This window comes from Anser anser (assembly GCF_964211835.1).
Source record: "Anser anser genome assembly, chromosome: 14".
Classification (NCBI taxonomy): Eukaryota; Metazoa; Chordata; class Aves; order Anseriformes; family Anatidae; genus Anser; species Anser anser.
In genome coordinates this window covers 8,666,810-8,686,031 of record NC_139735.1, presented here as the reverse complement: position 1 = coordinate 8,686,031, position 19,222 = coordinate 8,666,810, and the positions used below count along the sequence as shown (strand labels likewise).

The 19,222-nt window shown below is 40.3% G+C and overlaps 1 protein-coding gene across 16 annotated transcripts in view; it reads left to right on the top strand.

Moving 5' to 3' along the window:
• Positions 1-19,222, top strand: part of EBF1 (EBF transcription factor 1) — a 312,296-nt gene that overhangs the window by 156,441 nt on the left and 136,633 nt on the right. For all 16 annotated transcript variants that reach the window (XM_083799058.1, XM_083799062.1, XM_083799055.1 and 13 more), the window contains one exon: positions 14,161-14,242. In XM_083799058.1, the coding sequence (XP_083655184.1) occupies positions 14,161-14,242 (82 nt within the window). The remainder of the gene's footprint in view (positions 1-14,160; positions 14,243-19,222) is intronic.

Here is a 19,222-nt window from a genome sequence, read left to right as displayed (position 1 = left end):
ATACATTCTCAGAATGCTGTACAATATATAGTGTGCATATATATGCATTTATGAATAGGTATATTGATAAAACAGAATGATTGGCTTAAAAAATAGTCTGCATAAAAATATATGAAATGTGCCTATGAAAACATATGCAGGCACACATCCGTTACGTTAGATACCATTTCCATACAGTCTGTACGTGCGTGAGCACACACATACCCATATGTGCACCTATGTGTTGCTGTGGTTCCCAGCGTGTAGTTTATAGTTTGGAGAGAAATCATCCTCCATCATTCGTCACTGCCGAGCTGCAGCAGACCAGGCCAGCACATCATTTGTTAACAGCGACAAAGCCGCACTCATAAACGCCGACATGTTACATTAATTTATAGGCACTGAGTGACTTATTAAATGTGACGTGTGAAATATAACAGGGCCCAGTATGGATGATTAGGTTTTGGGCTTTGAATTGTTGACAAGGCAGGGGTAATGAATTGTGGGACACAAGCTAGTATGTTTCCCCCTCATTAGTCAGTATTAGCTGCATTAATAGTAATAATTGGATATATTCATCATTTAAAATGTTTTAATAAATGTTTGGACAGCACCTGATCTAGGCTGTCAAATATTAGACTGGAAGGTTTGTGATGTGAGAAAAATTATGCTGTTCCTTCTGCAGAGATTTATACAGCCTAAGGGGTGCCATTTGGCAGTGTCCTTTAAGAAGTAACGGGTGGACATGGTTTGGAAATGCCTCTTGCACGCTTAAGGAAGATGTTTCCATTTCATTCTAGAGACTTCTTGGTCTTTAGGTCAGGTCTCCAACATGGGACCTGATCTGGTTGTTTCTGGTCAGGTGGCAACCTCAGATTAGAACTTGACAAAAGGTGTGGCTGTTTCCACCTGAATTTGTATTTCAGTCTCGTACAACGATGTGTCCAGCCGCTGAATTAGAATGCAGACTGAATGTTGCCCAGAACTCAGGAACGTTCTAATTTGGGGTTTTGGCTTGGAGTCATAAGTACTTTGAACTATTAACATATTTGAAATTCCAGAAATTTTTCTGCCTGAACATCTTAAAAGCGTGATCTTCCCTGGGATGAAGGCAAGACTTTTCAGTGGGTGTTCTGCCAGCTCCACTTTCCTTCTTGGTTTACATATCCCAAGTGTGTTATTGCCTAGGATTCAATACAAAGATTCCTTTTTCTAAAGGGAAAATAAAAAGTTTCATGTCATGATTTTGTGATCTTCAGAGATAGAAATGAAATAATCTAGAACTCTTGTCAAGAAGTGCAGGCTGTATCTGTCTGTTGCTTTAAAAGGGATGTGTAGGTGAACACTAGAAATATGCCTTTTATATGACTGGATGGAGATCAAGAAGACTGACCAGTTGCAAAAAAACAAAACAAAACAAAACAAAAAAAAACCAAAAAACAGTTTGAAACTTCTGACATACCGCTTGGCTGTTACCAGTTGTGTAATGAAACCCATTTTTTAAAAGCAACCTTCAGAATATAGAAAAGCAAAACCACATGGAATTATTGGCACTGCATCACTAGACTGACAAGTTTTATTTAAAAAGAAGATTCCTCTAAGGAAAAACCTAGCTACTGTGGGAAGCAGTGTTTGGTGACTCAGTAGGAGGTATGCTTCCCTTTTAGATGCTGCTGAAGAGGTGTGAAACTAGAGAGTACTGTGTTGGTGGAGGTGCTTTCTTTCAGGAGAGACACAAAGTCAAGTGTCTGACCACCTGTAGTCATAACAAGTCCCAAGACACTTTCTGCAAGGATAAACGTTTTCTTCTCAGTGTCCTTGCTAGTTCCAGCTAGCTCCTTGCACATCAGGAATCTTTTAGATGAAGGGATCTTCATGCTCTCCCAAATACAGTGAGCCAAAACTGCCTATTTATATCCATGAACTTATTCTGTAAAATGTTGGTGAAGCACTCAAAAAGTGCCAAGGCTAAAACTGGCTGTAGACAGGTTATGCTGCAGCTCCAGGGCAGCAGAAAAGCTTCACTGCAGAGGCAGCAACCGGGCAATCTGTTTGTATCTTCTGTAGTAATTCTGCTCAGTCCAAGAAAACTTTGAGGGTAGAAAGATTGTCATTCGAGTTTAGTCTGAATGATTCATACTGCTGAACTTGAAGAAATGTTATTTCATTTAATAGACACTGAAGTCACATACAACCTGATTACATAACGTACATTTAACTGTATTTTCCTTCTCATTTTGAATTAAGCCCATAGTAGTATTTTGTCGGTATTGTCTGTTGGTTGGTGGTTATTGTTGACAAGGTGATGCCAGCATATTTTAGCATGCTAGCTACAACATGTTGTTGGCACTGCAAAGTATTTCTTCAAACTCCCTCTTCATTTTTACTTGGACATTGAGTAGGGATTTAAAACTTGACATTGTGTGCTTAGCAAATGAGATTAATTAAGCCTTTGCGCATATAGCTGTGGTTTTTTTTCCAGTATTAGTTAACTCTGGGCCCAGAGTGTCAACTCACTAGAAAAGATCAAAATTAATGTCTTCTCTAGATTTGTACTAATATCTCTGAGATCAGCCCTGATCTTGTCCTTTATATCCACACTGTTTTGCCAGTCAACCTAAAGGATTTCAGTGTTTCCATAAGTGATATGTATGTATTCTAGAAAGAGTAATAAATTTCAACATCTAAGCCAATTATTATGCAATTAGGTCTTAATAGATAAGTCTTTAGTGGAGCTTTGTGAGAGCTGCAGAATTGAACACACACACACACACACACACAAAAATCAATATTCTGCACTCATGTTGTATTCTTGATGGTTTTAATCTATTGTCTAGTTAGAAAGTTTTGGGGTGAGATGTGTTAAATATATTTACATTTGCAAGGAAATATATATATTTTTTTTTTCAGGGAGGTGCTAGAGGGGGGCCAGCTGTGAGTTTTTGCTCATCCTCTTTACTCTTTGCCAGTTGCCAGCACAATTGTTCTCAAATGAAGAATAGCAAAATATTAAAAAGAGGGAGTGAAAAGTTGTGAAGTTGCAAGCACTTCCTAGTTCATCAAATTACTTGTGGCTTTTGTTGGTATGATGTAGATGAACAAGAACTCCAGCCCTTTTGCCCTGATAATCTGGCAAGGTTACTTAGTTGCTCATTGTAAACCCATTTTTTCCCGTTTCTGTTGCTGTCCTCATTGCTCTATGGGGTTACAGAAAAATAACAACTATGCAGAATTTACGTAGGAATTTGTAAACCCTCAAGCAGTGTGTTTTCTGGATATGTATCCTATTGATCATGTGTATAAGCCCTGCTTTCACACAGAAAGGCATCCTGGTGACACAAGCACAAATATAGGAGAGCAGCCAACTCTTGACTTTTTTTTAAAGCCCACGGAGGACGCCTGTTGCTGTTAACAGAGGTCACCTTCTTTCCCAAAGATAACAAGGCACATTGTTCCCTGCTCCCTTGTGTAAGCGTATCTGATGCTGTGCCCTCTATCCTTACAATGTCTTGAGTCACTTGAACTCTATGCTAAATATGCTGTTTCTCAACATTCCAACTAATCAAGTAGACAGTGCCATAAGCATAATATATTTATTATAACCAACTTAATTCCTTGCCTTATACCACTATAACTCGTCACCAGTATTCTGATCTTAATTCTACTCCAGTTTAGGACATCTGGTTTTCTCCTCCAGCTTGGGTAACCTTGCTGGGTGAGTGGCTTCAAGGGCAGACAAAAATATTCTTGTTAGCTGCATCACCTTTCTGGATGGGTGCAAAAGACTACTTTTAGCTACAGGCTGTAATGCCTTTTCATGTCTCCGTGACATAGAAGAGGCTGTCAGTAAAAGCATTTTTCTTGTACGTTCAAGGCCCATTGCTTTAGTTAAAACTCTGCTGTACTTCATCCAAAAACTTAGAAGCTATGTTTTGGTTCTACACATCTGCCATAGAGGTCGTTATTTCTAAGATTAATTAAACTCTTTCAATGTCATGTTAAAGGTAGCGCACAGATGCGATGACATGTCCAGCATTACATCTAGTGTGATTTTCTTCTTCATGTTACATCACAAATTTTCTCTTTTCTCTTTCAGTCTTCCTCTTCTGTGGTGACTTACAATATATTTTACAGTTTCTGGGTTGCTTGCATGCACACACATACAGAAATTCTGCAGAATTTTATACCAAGAGCCAGTTCAGCATCCCCTTCAAACACCCTGCAATATCTTCTCTTGTTGAACCACCACATGCACAGCTCAAAGTGCCTCCGCCTTTCCACAAAACAGCATTTTGCTTCCTTCCAGCACTCAAAATAGCAACAATACTCCAGATCCCGTCCTCATTGCCAGAGCTCCCTGCTGCAAAGGAAGCAAGAGCTTTATTCATTTAAATATCATGAAACAATGGGAACCCCTGAGTGGAATGTCCAGCTCACGGGCAAGAGCTCAGGGCAGGATTTGACTTTGTTCCACAGCTTTTTTTATGATCGATATTTTCTTGTATAAAGAAAAGGTATATATGCATATATATATTTGCATTATTTACTGGGCGGCTAATTCTAGACTCACCCTCACTGCCTTCTTTAAAAGACTCCTTTTAACTAGATGTTTTCTGCAAGAGAAACAAACAAGTATTATTACAGGAAAAAAAAAAAGAATCACACCTCACAGTAGCATCTCTTTCAGATTGTCCTTCCTTACCGACTCTGACCAGGATCCCAGTTTAGTTCATGTTTTTAAGTTACTAAAAGTTATAATGACTTACTAACATTATTGCTTTTTTTTTTTTTCCTTCTCCCCTACATAAAGTCCTTCCCTGCTGTTACTTTATTTGAAACTAACTCTTCATTTGGTTTTTGAAGCATAAATCGTCTGTCGAGGGGTTGCAATCAATCCTTCAGAATATTGGCACTTTCCATGTTCTGTGTAATTACCCAGCTGGGTCGGGTGAGGTAAGTTGCACTCATCTTCATAGCAGGACTGTGTGCACAGGAGATTTACAGTCTCATTTCTAAGTTGACCATCGCTGTTACAGTTCTGCTGAGGATTTGGTGATGCAAAAGCTGAGACTGGGGTGTCACCCCAGCAGCTAATCCCATGGTCCTGCACATGTCTCTCTCACTGGCAGTGGTCCTGAGGCAGTGGAACAGCTGAAGCTGAGAGCCCCTGAGCTTGCACAGAGTCAGCATGTCATGGGCACACTTCAGCATGTGCTCTAGATTTCTGTTACATTTCCCTGGGGCTGGAGACTCCTTAGAATTGTATATAGTTAATGATTGTGAGACATGAATGAACTCAATAATCGCTTTCTTCATTTCTCATGCGCTTCTGATTCATTACTGGCATACGCTGTGGGTTGTTGTAAATAAGAGATCTAAACGGCATCTTTCTTAATCCTTTCTCTCTTTTCAGGCCATCAGTCCTGTGCATAAATATGGTCAAATATCATTTCCATGTCAGTCTGACCAGACCTCCTCCCCTCCTGTCCTCTTTTATTTTATTTATTTTTATTATTTTTTACATTATGCATTTTCCACTTAAAAGAAAAAAAAATCTTGAAAATAAAACCAGAGCAGGTTTTGAGCCAGGTCATGGGAAGGAATATCATTACAGCAATTTCTACACCTAACCCAAACATTCAAGGACACCTCTGCTCAGAGGGTTTTGAGTAACACTCCACATCTCTTTGTACAGAAACTTTTCTCTGTGCTTGAGAGGCTCAGGCTCTGGCCAGAAGGTACACTGCTCACACATGTCCTTTAAATAGCCTGCCCCTCTGGGTTTTGCAGGTTCGGATGATCACGCTGTTGCGTCAGTGTTATTTAAGGCTATTAGTGGTGTCGGGTTAGTTGAGGAATCATTAATTATTGTATGTGCAGGCAGGTTGCACACAGTTTTATATGCGAGCTCTTTATATGTATCTGATCCAGGGAAAGGTGGACGAAAGAAAGGAAGTGGCTGTTTCCCACACGTGAAATATTTACAATGTGAATCTTTATAACTTTCTCAGTAAGCAGACAAGAGAAATATGTCATCAGCACCCTCAGCTCCAGGTGACAAGTTTTAGGGTTCCACATCTGCTAGGAGAGAAACAGCTTCAGCTGGCTGGATTAACACTGCTCTCCAGCATACCATGACTGGGATACTGCTGATGCTTTTCGGTAACCGTGCTAAAGTTACAGTAGTTTACCTTGAGGTAGCAGGCAACCAAATACTGCTATCATATTACAATAACAGTAATGCTGTTATCTGTCATCACTTACACTGAACAGAGGTTCTTTTAGCAAAAGTATGACTCTGGGAGAGCTGCTAATTCAATGGCATTGTGTGAACTATGACAGACCACAGAGCAGTTTTATATTTTTTCCAGTGACTGAAGTCTAGCATCTTTAGTAAAAATTAGAAATCGTTAACCCAATTTTATAGCCTAGTATTCGAGGGGTGAAATGGGGAAAGAGTGAAAGGAAAAGTAGTTAAGCTGAAAGAAATTGATTGAATCTTGGTTCTTTTAGGAAATAGATAAGAGTAAATTCTGTTGGTTATGTGGCTGTACTCACTGGGTGATGAAGTACTCCAATACTGGAAAGTCTGTCACAATTTCAGCTGAAGCACGGCCCATCAGCTCGTAAAGAACAGGCTGTGATTTGAAGCATGCAAAGAAAGGCAGAGCTCGGGAGGCTTCTGTGCTATGTAAGCAAACAACTGCAGCTCTGTGTGGGGCATGGGTGCGCGGCTCTGCTGCTTACCTCGCAGTGCTCTAACAATACAGGTGGTGTGTGTATGTTTGGTTATCTTGCATCTAGCTGTCCTAAACCAAATGCACTCTACACAGATGACATAAACTCCTTCCAACTTTATTTTATGATAGGAGGGTAACTGCAGTTTAAATTTAATAAAAATTGTAGATAATAGAGCTGAGTGCGGGTAAGGAGATATAAGAAAATTCAGAATTTCACTACTTTAAGGAAAAAATATTAAAAAGCCAGATCTGGGGGCAAAATTAAATTACAGAAACCGAGCACTCAAACCTGCCTTTGGACTATGTTTAATTCTGTTTTGTGATGATGTTTCTTGGTGGCGTTATCTCTTTCTTTTCTTATTAAAAATCCGTGAGAAGAAACCAAAACCGTCTCCCTGGGATTTTAACTCACTCATGGGCAAAAATGCCAAACACATTTTCCCAAAGTACTCTAAATTTCTCTGATCCATTATAACAGTATCAGAGAGCTAGATCCAAAAGATGCAAGATGAAAAATTGATATGCTGTGCTTCACTGTGCAGAACATGCAGACCTAAGGAAAAATGACTGGAAACACTTGGTAAAGTGAGCAATGAGTAATTTAAGGCTGTTTTGGGCATTCCTACCTTCTGATTTGGTGATTATGTGGGTGCCTCCTCGCTTATTTGCTGTGCTGAACTGAATATTTACTATATTGATAACAGCAAGCTCCAGCTATGCTAGCTCCAGGAGTCAGAGCAAGTTCACAAAAATAATGTAGACTATTCTGTTTCTATTATTATGGCATTGCCTGAAGAATCTCAGTCAATAGGCTCTGACTGCTTGAGGCTTATTCTCTCTGTCACGTTGCCTTCCTTGTACCTTTTCTGCAGTTCAAGAGGGAGATATATATTTTATAGTAAAATAAATAATTTTCCAGGCTTTTGGTTTTGGCTTTTTTTTTTTTTTTTTCCTAGTGAATTGTTTAGCATCCTATAAATACAAAATACAGGTCTGGTTCAGCTTCAGTTTTAAGTCACTCAGAACACTGAATCCAGTGAAAGCAGGTTTGGGATTATTTTTTTTTCTTCTTAATTAGGATGTTTGACAACTCAAGAAGGTTATGTTTAGAAGAGAGTTAGATGACTGTATCTGGTGTTTAATTTCTCTTCTGCAGAATAAATTTCCTGTTGTAAAAATGCCACAAAGGTAGCTACTGCTGTTTATTGACTAAAGACCCAAGTAAAATCCAGCTGTGAACATGTGGGTAATAGGAGGTTTTCCCCATGCCTATATTTGATTTCCATGAACAGCCTCATGCTGCTAAATATCAGTGTACGGCTCAATTTTTCTTTTGTGAATAGAGTACCTGACATGACCAGTTAGTTGTACATGAAAAGGTCTGGGAGGTAAAATAACAACAAAACACAAAACAAAACTGTGCAACAATAGACTCATTAATAAATGGGAGCTTGCATACTTTAAATTATAAGATTTTCCAATGCACATACCCCTTCCTCCCACTTTTTCTGCAGTTATCAGTAGAATTAGTCTGGGCTCAGATTTTCTACAGTGTAGGAAATTCCATTATTTTGACATTTTTTCTGTGGCAAAGTGGAATAAAAAAAAATGCTCCTTTTAAGTAAAGTTTAGAAATGCTGGAAAAGTAGTACCTTATAGTACTAGTTTAATTTTTAAAAAGTTGGGAATTTTCCATTTTAAGATAGGAGTTTTGGTTAGAAAAGTCATCTTATAAAGGAAAGAAATGTACCTAGTGCTTCTGAAATTTCTAAAAGGATTTTTACATTTTAATACATTTTATTTATTTGTTTTCAAATTAAAATTGCATGAAATTATGCATATTTTCCATATTTTGATTTTAGTAGCCAATTGCAAACTAGATTTAGTTACCAGTATATGCAATAGAAGTTGCTGACTGAGAAAGTGAGGTATGTGTGAAACGTGCATAGAAAACCCTGAAGAAGCAAATGAAGCAGCTGAAGTATGTGCGCTTGCTGCCTCTCAGTGACCTGTAGATTCACCCCTGTACTGGCTTCTCTATATGCCAAGTTTTCATCAGAAATAAAATATCCATCAGGTACTGTTTAAGAAAACTGTATTTATAGCGTCACATCCCCAGCATCCTCTTGCTGGGAGGACATCCAAAGAAAGGAGCAAGGCTGACAGCAGAGCTGGTTCTGCAAGGTACTGGAGTATGTGAGTAGTACCTTTGTCTCCAACAGGACTGCTTCTGTATTGAAATTTATGCACATATTTAGTACTCTGCTGAATTGGTATGCCATACAGAATGGGCATGCAGTCCTTTAGCCTGGTGGACAGTTGCTAATTATTGCAGTGACCTGTGTATTTTGTATTTACTAATTTTGCAAACCCACATATACTTCTGTGTTCCATCCAGGAGTCTAAATTTGCACTCTTCTATCAAATGCGTTTACACCACAGAGAAGCTGGGTTTTCTCAGTTTTGCCCTAGACAGGTTTAAGTTGTATAACTGGTGCTCACTTCCTGGATAGCCACTGCTCTGGCTGACCTTGGCAGCCCGACAGCTGTCATATTTTCACATGGATGAACTGTTCCTGAACAACTTCTCCAATGTATTGGGAACAAACAAGCTTTTCTTCAGCATCAGGAATGCAGCAGGTCTTCCCTTTCCAACTATTTTTTTTCTCCTTCCACAGACATATTTATTGTGGCAATGGCAAGAAAATCCTACTGCTTAGCCTTCGTGTTTGAGTTCTTTTAAATTTCCTTTGGGGGAGTGACAGGAGAACCAACCTAGATTATGTCAGGGCTTGCTTTCTTTAATTTAACTCTTTGTTTGTTTTTAGTGAACACGGGTATTAATTTGTGATGGCAAGAAAACTAAGAAGGCAAAATCCTTTTACATCTTTATTACTAGTATTTTGATTTCTGCTGTTATTTATTTGATTTGAATCACTGCGGTAGGTAATAGTGACAAAGAGTGGGATGCTGCTGGGTGGATGTTGCACAAACCAGAAGCTTTGCAGTGTGATGGAGAAGGTGGGCAGTGGTGAATGGCAGGGAGTATTTTGTACAAGGGGAGTAACCTCCAGTTTACAGCGTGCTCACTGGATCCTTCAGCCAAAGGAGAGCAATCAGAGGATGGGTGTCAGGAAAGAGCCAGCAGGGGCAGGGAGCAGGTGTCAGAAGTCAGAAGCAGCACAGCAGTGTGGGAACGCAGTGGGGGCAACCAGAGAGCCCACACTGGGCTGGGGAAAGAGCCCCTTGCTAGCAGAGAGTAGAGGGCAATGGTGAGAGCGTTTAGTTTAGAGAGCAAATGATGAGTCCTGTGACACCAAAACCTTTCCGGGAATGCAGCAGTTTTATAAGAAAAAAAACCTTTATCTCCAAAGTGAACTTTCTGTCAGGTTGTAAGAAAAGGAGAGAACCCTTCCAGAAGAGCTACTAACCCATCTGTTAGAGCTTCCAGCTGGCATGCAGAAGACAGAAGTTCAAGTTATGTTTTTGTTGTTGTTTGATTCACACTGGACTTTCGTATTTAACTGAAGGTTATGGTTCTACATTGGTCCTTTCTGTTTCTCAGAGGTTTGTAGTAGCCTGATACCACAGCATGGATTACCTGCTCAGAGATTTTGCTGCTTGAGCAGATCTTGCAGCCAGCATTGCATCTTCTTGCAGCTAAATAAAACCTAAAATTAACTAGTTTTCCTCCAAACTGCAGTCCCATACTGTCCAACCATACCCATAGGGGATAAGGGGTGAAGCACAGAGTCCTTTGATTTAATTGCAGTGTAAGTCAGTAAATCCAGGTGCTCTGTAAAAGTTTGCATGTTCTGGACCTGAGCTGACTCGCGTGGAGTTAGCTTGTGTTGCTCTGCTCCATGTGCACCAGTGATCTTCGTGCCAGGGATGTTAGCAGTCAGGAAGGGAGTTGGAAAATACGTTCTCTTTGATTCATGCAGAAAAGAAATGTTTAATGGTAGCAATAAGTGTAATTGATGACTGAGTCGTGTGTGGCGGAAGAGCTGGTGTTTAGCAGTCACATAAGTTTGGAGAGAGAGTTAAAGTTGAAGATTTTATTGATGCTCCTCTGTTTTGCACATTTTTTTCATCTTGGGAATGAATTTCAGACCCCAGTGGTTAGTATTAATGCTATATATCCTCTGTGGTTAGTATTAATGCTACACAGCCCTGCCAAATGGGGAGAAAGTTAAAACTGGAAAAAAAATAGTGCAGTGTGAAGAAGCTAGATGCAAACAAACAGGAATGGAAGTTTATGCTTACAAAGGGCTCAGCTCTGCTGGCAATTCTCCTGGACCAGTCCTGTCAATCTAAATCTGAAATATTTGCAGAGTGAAGTGTTCCTAATGAGCAAGGCTGGCAGGCCCGGACTTGAGGTGGAGCAGGCACCTGGGCAGGAGGTTTCAAGCAGGAATCAAGGGAGAATCAAGAGACTAGGATGAGCCCCATGGATCAGACAGTGCTGCTCTGCCCTTGTCCTAATCCGTACAAATCTGCCTGCCTGCCGGAGCAGGGATTTCATCTGTTGGTGCACCCCATGCCAGCTCAGGAGCTGCTTACCTCTTACTTGGGCAAGCATGGGATGTTTCCGTGGAGCTGGGGGGCTCCAGCTCTGGTGCACTCCCAAACAAAGTGGAGCTTATACTTTGTTTTGTCTTCCAGTGGAACAAAAATACGGCGCTTGGCAGGACATGGTCTATAAACTTGTGAATTTGTACTTAAAATGCAGAGAACAAATTTGGCTGTGTAAGCGTGGTGTCTTGAAAGTTCCTCTGAAAATATTGTTGGATTTTTTTTAAAGTTATTTTTTCTTGAGTTGATTTAATTCAAAGGAAGTTTTGTTTGCTTGCTTACTTGAGGTTTTTTTTTTTTTTTATGGGTTTAAATAGATGAGTTTAATTTCTTCTACAATTTATTTTGTTGAAACTTCTGTAGGATTTGGGGGAGATGGTGTAATGGAAATGGAGTAAGACTTTGAAACTGTAGGTCAGTTTGCAAACCCCCAAACCCAGCTCTTGTATTTCATAGTGATTCTCCCAGCCTTTGAGCTGGAATGCGCAGTGTTTCTCCAGAGAGCTCCAAGAGGAGCTTTCCACCTCTTCTGGGAGCCATGTGTGGAGCTGCCAGCTGCACAGCTTGCACGGTGCCAGCCTGGGAAGGCTCTTCCCACCTTCACATGGCTATTGGTATCTTTCAGTGCTGATATTTTTGATTCTCCCATGTCCCAGCTCTGCTCGGGGCCGTGGCGTGGCACTTGGGCCGCGGCAGACGGAGCAGGCAGCTGCTGAGCTCGGCACTTGGCAGAGCTGTGAACAGTCCCCCGACAAACCCTGGGTGAGCGCAAGCTTCTCCCCGAAGAGTAAGTGGTACCGAGGCTTTGCCACATAAGGGCCTGTTTGAGGCTGGAGGCACCAGCTGACAGGGATGTCTTTGCCTCCCAACAGATGGCCAGGCTTTTTATTTCAGCAAGCAATCTTGCGTGGAGGGGTGGTCTCTGGATCCTGCCAACATTTTGCATGACAGGGCCAGCTTAGGGCAAGAGGGATCTGATGTCCGTGCCCTTCATAGCGCACGAGCTAAATGATGAGCTGTTGACAGGAAAGCCATCATCCGAAGTGTAAGATCCTGAACTCTCCCCACTTTTCGTTTTTCTTTGGTGGAATTAATGCCCTATTTGCTTGTCTCTCAAAATCCATTCTGGCACGAGTACAAACCTTCGCCTGGTGGCAAGCAGTTGTCTGGATTTGAGATGCCAAGATTTGTGCTGACAGCTTCTTCTACACAATCTGAATCAGGCTGTCACAGCTGGCCATTAGAGGCTTAAAAAGACACACACGTACAACAAATAGCACCAACTTTCAGTTATTGAATATCAGAACCTGCTTGATGAGAAAACGTAACAGCATACACCACTCTTTATTTTGGCGTAAACAAATGCAGTGTCTTCAAAGCCCTGTTCAAGTGTGGCGGCTGTTTATTTTGTATTGATTGCTGATTGCGTGCTATTTTTTATGAGCACAGGATGAGAAGGGACTTTGTGGGTCAGGAGATCCAGTCCTTGATAATCCTGAGCATTGTAATTTATAATCCTCCTCATTACCTTACTCTTCTTTAATGAAAACAGTCCCTTGGAGTTTGAACTTGTCCTTGCAGATGCTTGCCTGATATGCTTTTCTTGGCATGGAGGAGCAAGCACCAAAACTTGCCTCTTTGAAGGGCAGCATCACAACTAGAGTGGGGCAAAGAATGCTGCTCATCAAAAAGGGATTTTCTGAAGCTGTTTACCCTCCAGTTTTGCCTTTCTTGGTGACAGCGTGTGCAAATTCTGCTGACTTAGCATTCAGTTTGGGTGTTCAATGATGGGTGATTGCAAAAGTTAACTTTCCAATTTCAAGTAAAACAGGATCAAACAATTCCCTGCCTTGCTTTTTGTATATGGAGACAGGTCAGATTAGTTTCTGCTTAGTCAACTGATGGTTATTGCAAATGTAATGCTGCTCTGTCTGGTTGCGCTAGGTTTTAAACTTGCTGTAGGATTACATTTTGCACAGCTGAGCTTTAGTAGGCCTTAGTCTGTAGTTTATTTTGGACAAAAGGTTGATAAACTTTGGCTCTCAAGGAGGAAGCCTGGAATCTGAAACCCGCTATTATTCATTGACTTGTCTTTATGAGTTTACAGTCCACTGATGCATAACACTGAAGGAAATATTTTCGGTGAAATGTTTGCTTTTTTCTTTGGCTTTGTAAAATGCAATGTCTTTTCTTAGAGAGATATGTCAGGGTCATATAGCTACTTCAGTGAACTGTGTATGGTCAGGAAATAGACAACATTGAAAATATTTCATTTTTCCATGAAGTGAGTCTTTTAACCAAGACTCCCCCCTCTCTCTATCAGGGTTTTGGTCTTTCACTAGCCACTGTTTGAGAATTAGTGTTATGTACAAACCAAGTTTAACTGTGGAAGGGAGATTTTGATTGTATGGAACAGTTTAGTTATTTTTGTATTAAATCAAAATTTGCACACTAAAGCAAACTGGTGAAACAAAACCCCTCTAGTACATTAGGTAATTTTCTTGGCTGGCATTTTTCTGTCCTCTTTTTGCTGAACCAAAATATATGTCTTGTACTTCCCTGATGCTGTCGATGGCACCACAAGGTTGGCCACTTAATACGACAGAGAGACCAACTCTGCAAGCTTTAATGGCTCTGACACAACAGATCTAATAAACTCATGCTTACACCTTAGGATGCGCTTACATGTTTAGCTGTACTGGGGCCCGTACCAGCTCTGCTCCCTCAGTGGATAGTCAGTAGGATGACTTTGTCTGAGTTGGGATCGCTAATGTAAACACAGCTTTGTTGGACCAAATGTGCAGATGTTACATGTTACTACTGCAAACTGTTTATGATATTAATGTCCATTTCCCTTTCTCCACAGGTTCTTCTTGAAATTTTTTCTCAAATGTAACCAAAATTGCCTAAAAAATGCAGGAAACCCTCGAGACATGCGTCGATTTCAGGTCAGTTGGACATGCTTCCTCTTAAAAATCAGTAGCTGTTAGGGATAGAAGTACTTTGACCCAAACTAACTTAGTAATTCGCTGGGAGATGCTAAAAAAAAAAAAAATAAGGTAACAGAATGTTGCCTGAGGACTTCTCATCACAGCAGAATTGGCAGGAAGTAGTTGGAGTTTCTTCCTCTGGGCAAGAAAACTCTTGAAGATAAAGTCATCTCCATAGGAAGTGAAAGGATGAAAAGAAAAAAAAAAAAAAAAAAAAAAGACTCCACTGTTGTTTTAAGTTATGAGGCAACCTAGCTCCTAGGTTCTCCATTCTACCTGGAAAATTGTTTGCCTTCATGTAAACATGTCAAACTAAGAGAGCACTGTCTTTATTGGAAAGGGCAGAAGAAGGTATAAGAGTAATTCATCAACAAAATCAAGCTCATAATTCTGCTTACACTTCAGGAGTAATTTTTCTGCAGCACTGAAGACTCATAAATGTGTATCAACGTGGTGATGGTTCATCCCTGTAGTCAGTCCTGTTATGTGTATCTTTTTTGGGATATTTTGGACTGAAATTACCGCCCTGTTGCAGCATGTGGGAGTGGGGCTCAGGAGCTATAGTATCAACACGGCTTCAGGTGGCCAAAGACATTTTCTTATGCTACCCATATGCCCATGACCACTTTTGGGGTTAAAAACATCAGTATCCCTTGGGAAGATGACCTGTGCTTGCCTTTCTCAGTGCTGTCAGCAGAGAGTTGTATGGTGGCAATGTTGAGAGTGGTTGTCCCAAGCCCTGTATTGGATACGTGGTCCTTTGACTGTGCCAATGATGCTTTATCTGAGTATTGGCTGAATTAAAATATGGTATAGACAGCCAAAGGACCTTCCTTTTTGATGGGAGGGGTAGGTAGAGCACAGAGAGAAAACATGACGTAGTCATTCAGTGGGGATTTGCCACAGGGAGCTGAGGAAAAAACAGGAGGTTTGTCCCATTGACCCCATGGGTCTCTGGAGCAAGAAGATTCCAAAAGGTAACTGCTGGTTTCTGCAGTAGCTCAGAATTTTTGTTTGTTTCTTCATGGCATTGTGGTGCTTAAAAGTGCTAAATGATATGTAAATGGCAATATTACTTACATGTAAAACATATGTCTTTTGTTGAACTGCTTAATTGCAACAACACTGGAAGTCAGAAGGGTGTTATTTGCCCCTCAAAGCATAGATGTGCAGAAGGGAGGAGATGTGGCCACGGGGATTAAATTAATCAGTATAAAAGCTAGCATTAGCATGGCAGAGCCCTTGGCTTCTCACCCCACGTTCTTCCCTCTGTCACATTTCTCCCATGATTTGAGAGGGCATTATCAGCGAAGGAGAAAGTGGAAAAAGGGGGACTCACCAGCATGGGGATTTAGGCCAAGCAGTCACCCCTGGGGCCTGTCAGAGCTTGCTTCACAACATGTACACTCTGCTGGGTTTGTGCTCATCCAGGCTAGAGGCTGATTTTCATATGGTAATGCCTCTGCTTGTTCTCTCAGAGCAGCAATCAGGAGCCTGTGTCGGCGAGTAGGTAGGACATAGGAAAGGTTGTTGATCTCTTGACTTGTAAAGACATTCTGTCATACAAACCCAGCTTCACAGCAGTTGAGCTTTTCGTGTATAAACAGAGACTGCTTAATTACACAGGTCATGTCAATTAGTGTGACCTTAGCATTTTCAAGAAATTAATCACTTTCAGCAGAGTGAACCACTCATACTATAATACAGGGTGGTATTGAAGCTTGCAGCATTCTGTTAAGTGCCCAGGCTTATTGTTTTACATTGCTTTTTTTTTTTAATTTCCTCTTCTTTTTTTTTTTTTCAACGTCAAACTTGTTCTTTTAACAACAGACTTCTTAAAATAAAACAATCACACTACAGAATGCAGGCTTCATTTTTTATTTCTTGGGGTGAAAAGGACCAAGTATACACATAGTATCTTGATAATATGATGCACCTAGATGTTTGAGACAGTGTTGTATAGGAACCAAATGAAATCTAGGCCCCTGTGAAGTGAGTAGAGTGTTTTTCATCAGCTCCTTTGTGCTTTTGAAATATTCTCAGTGACTCAAAAAGTCTATCTTAAAGTTATGTCAAAGGTATGGTTAAAAAGATGAGACTAATGCATTTCCAAATACTTTTTGGATAGTAGCACACACTTTTCACAGAAAAATTGAGACTTTCCCTTCCTTTACTTTATTCCCTCTGCTGTGCTGGACTGTCAAGCTGCCTGGGGACTTGTCCACCTTTTGGCATGGTGTCAGTTATCTGTCTCCCAAACTTGCTAGGAGTTATTAGAACAGAGCTTGTGGTTTTGGTGGGGAGACAGTGAAGGGCCAGGGGCATGAGTCTTGTACCATCTAAGAATAGTTCATGCTGAAAATTTCCTTTCTTAATAGTTTTATTTCCTGCAACAGGGAATTGTCTGACTGTGTTATGGTCTAAGACAGGTTAAGAAAGCACAGGGAGGAGGTAGAGTATGTGCTGATTCAGAAGACCTGCATGTGAGTCTTCATTCATGTATAGAAGTGAATTAGGAAGTTTTATCCTGCACTTTGCTTGCAAATATACTAGTGAAATAGGCCTAACATAAAAGCAGTTGTGGGCCTGGAAGGAAATACATTTCTCTACATGTCTGAGATGCCCAGGCATGTGACAACTGGGTGCTGTATATCAGCAGGGTCAAGTGCCAGCAGAAGTGTGTTCTGGAGCAGTGCTCGCCCTGGCTGTGTTAGCTGTGTCTCTAGCAGCAGAGATAGTCAGAGAGAAAAAGGCAAGTGCTGTCTATGCAAGGACTCAAGACTTGAGTTGAGTGTTCAGCTATGCTACAGGCTCCTCATTTGTTCTGAAGAAAATTACTTCATCTCTGTATTTCATCAGCCCAATTGCACAAAACATTTGGCAGTGCCACTTATTTTCTCCTCAGTCCAACCTTACCTTTTTATTCCAAAAACCCCGTGGAGCAGATGCTCAGTCTGTTTTTGCATTCTTTGTCACAAGTCATCAGTCTTGGTACGATGGGCTGTAGAGCCCCAGTCAGCAGAAATAGTAATAAGTAGGTGGTATCATGGGTGAATTCTGGCCAGATTTTGTTTTTCAGCACTCACACAACCTAAACAGTTTTGTGTATTATTGTAATTAATGAAACCCAGGTGCCCCAGTTATCTTGTTCTTGTTTTAGCACAACTGCTTGCAAACTGACACGTCGAGTTTTAATTTAGAGGAAACTTTTCAGACTGAGTCACTGTATAAAACCCCAAACATTTGTTTATTATGAAAACCTTGAAAGTCACTTGGAAATTGCCACACTGTTTGATGCTGTTAGCACAAGCTCTTCCCCAGCCTAGGCTGCTAGTTTGCCTCCATGGGATGCTGCCACTCATGTTTGAATTGAAGCCACTTGTGTCTTATTGCAAATTTGCATAAGAGAAAGAGATGATGCTTCATGAATCCCTGATAATGGAATTTGGACATGCAAGGCTTCATCCCCAGAGAAGGTAAAGGCCAAAAAAAAAAAAAAAAAGTCTGGAAAATAGCAGTGAGAGCTGTGGCCCAATTCAACAAGGTAATTAAGCACCTGGCCTGGCCTTGTGCATGTGAGCAAAATTACTGAATGTATTGTACTTATGTGCTTTAAGTTAGACACATTTTCAAATGTCTTATTAAATTGAAAGAAATTTTTAGTTACTAGTATAAAGAAGTCAAGACATTGTAGGAAGAGGTCACCAAGTGGTGGTGAAAATAAAGACGTTGCTTGAGCCATTTCTGCATAGCTTTCAGAAGAGCAGCAAATGCAGGATTTACAGTTTTAACACTAATGACACAGCTTAAAGCTGGAAATCATCTTAATCAGATTTTCTCTGCCTATGCCACTGGATGTTGGGGACATCACAAAAATATCAGAACCCTCACTGTACACTGGAGAAAATTGAAAGCACAAGGAACATGCTATGTCTTAATCAGTTAGCAAAGCTTAATGGGCTGTGGTTAAAAATGAGGAGTCATGCAATGCTTAATTTTGATATATTAGGTGAGGTACTATAACAAATAAACAGGCTGAGTGCTAAACGTGGATAAATAGCTTGATCTACAGGCTCCTGGTCTCAGAATATTTTTTTTTAACTAAGCTCCAAAGCATTCACAACCGAACTATTTAATGGCAGTCAGAATAATTCATAGAGTTGTGATACGTTAATGCAGTTGATAGTGCCAACTTCATTGAACAAAGTTATAAACCAATGTGTTTCTTTCATACCCCTGTCTCCTCCGATGTTGATACAGGATTTAAATTCAAAATCTATGAAGGGCTGAAGCTAAAGCTCAAAATCGTTTTCCGTGTTTGCCTGTCCCAAATTAAAACTGTGTTTTGTTGACAAAATTTGGAAAGGTTTGAGATTTGGCAGGCCTGGTTGTCCCTGTGCTTACATTAATGTGTCAGCACCTCATTAATCATTTATTAAACTGTAGTGTGCCTTTCCCTCTTGCTATGGTCTGTGTTTTAGGATACCTCAGTGCCCATTCCACATCTACTTTGGCTCTCCCCTCCCCCTAATTTTATGATTTCTCCACAAATTAGTTTTAGCATGTGCTTTGACTTGAACATATCCGAATCATTTCAAAATCAAAATGAGGAGAGTGTAGTATTTTTTTAGATTAAAAAATATGAGCAGAACTTGTAAGTATGTAAGTGCTCTGCAGCAATCCAAGTATGTAACTGTGGCACACAATATTCAAGGAGTATTTTTTTTCTCTGTTAATAATTAGGGGTATTAATATTTCGTTAGTGCAGTATATCTTCAGTATTCTTGAATTAATGAGATTTTGTGTTTAAAGCATTAAGCAGTTTTTGCTGTTTCTTACAAGTGCAGTATGAATAATCATTTTTTTTTTCAGACAGACACATAAGAGTAACCACTTTTTTTTCTTTTTTTTTTTTTTTCTGCGTTTCCTGACACTGGA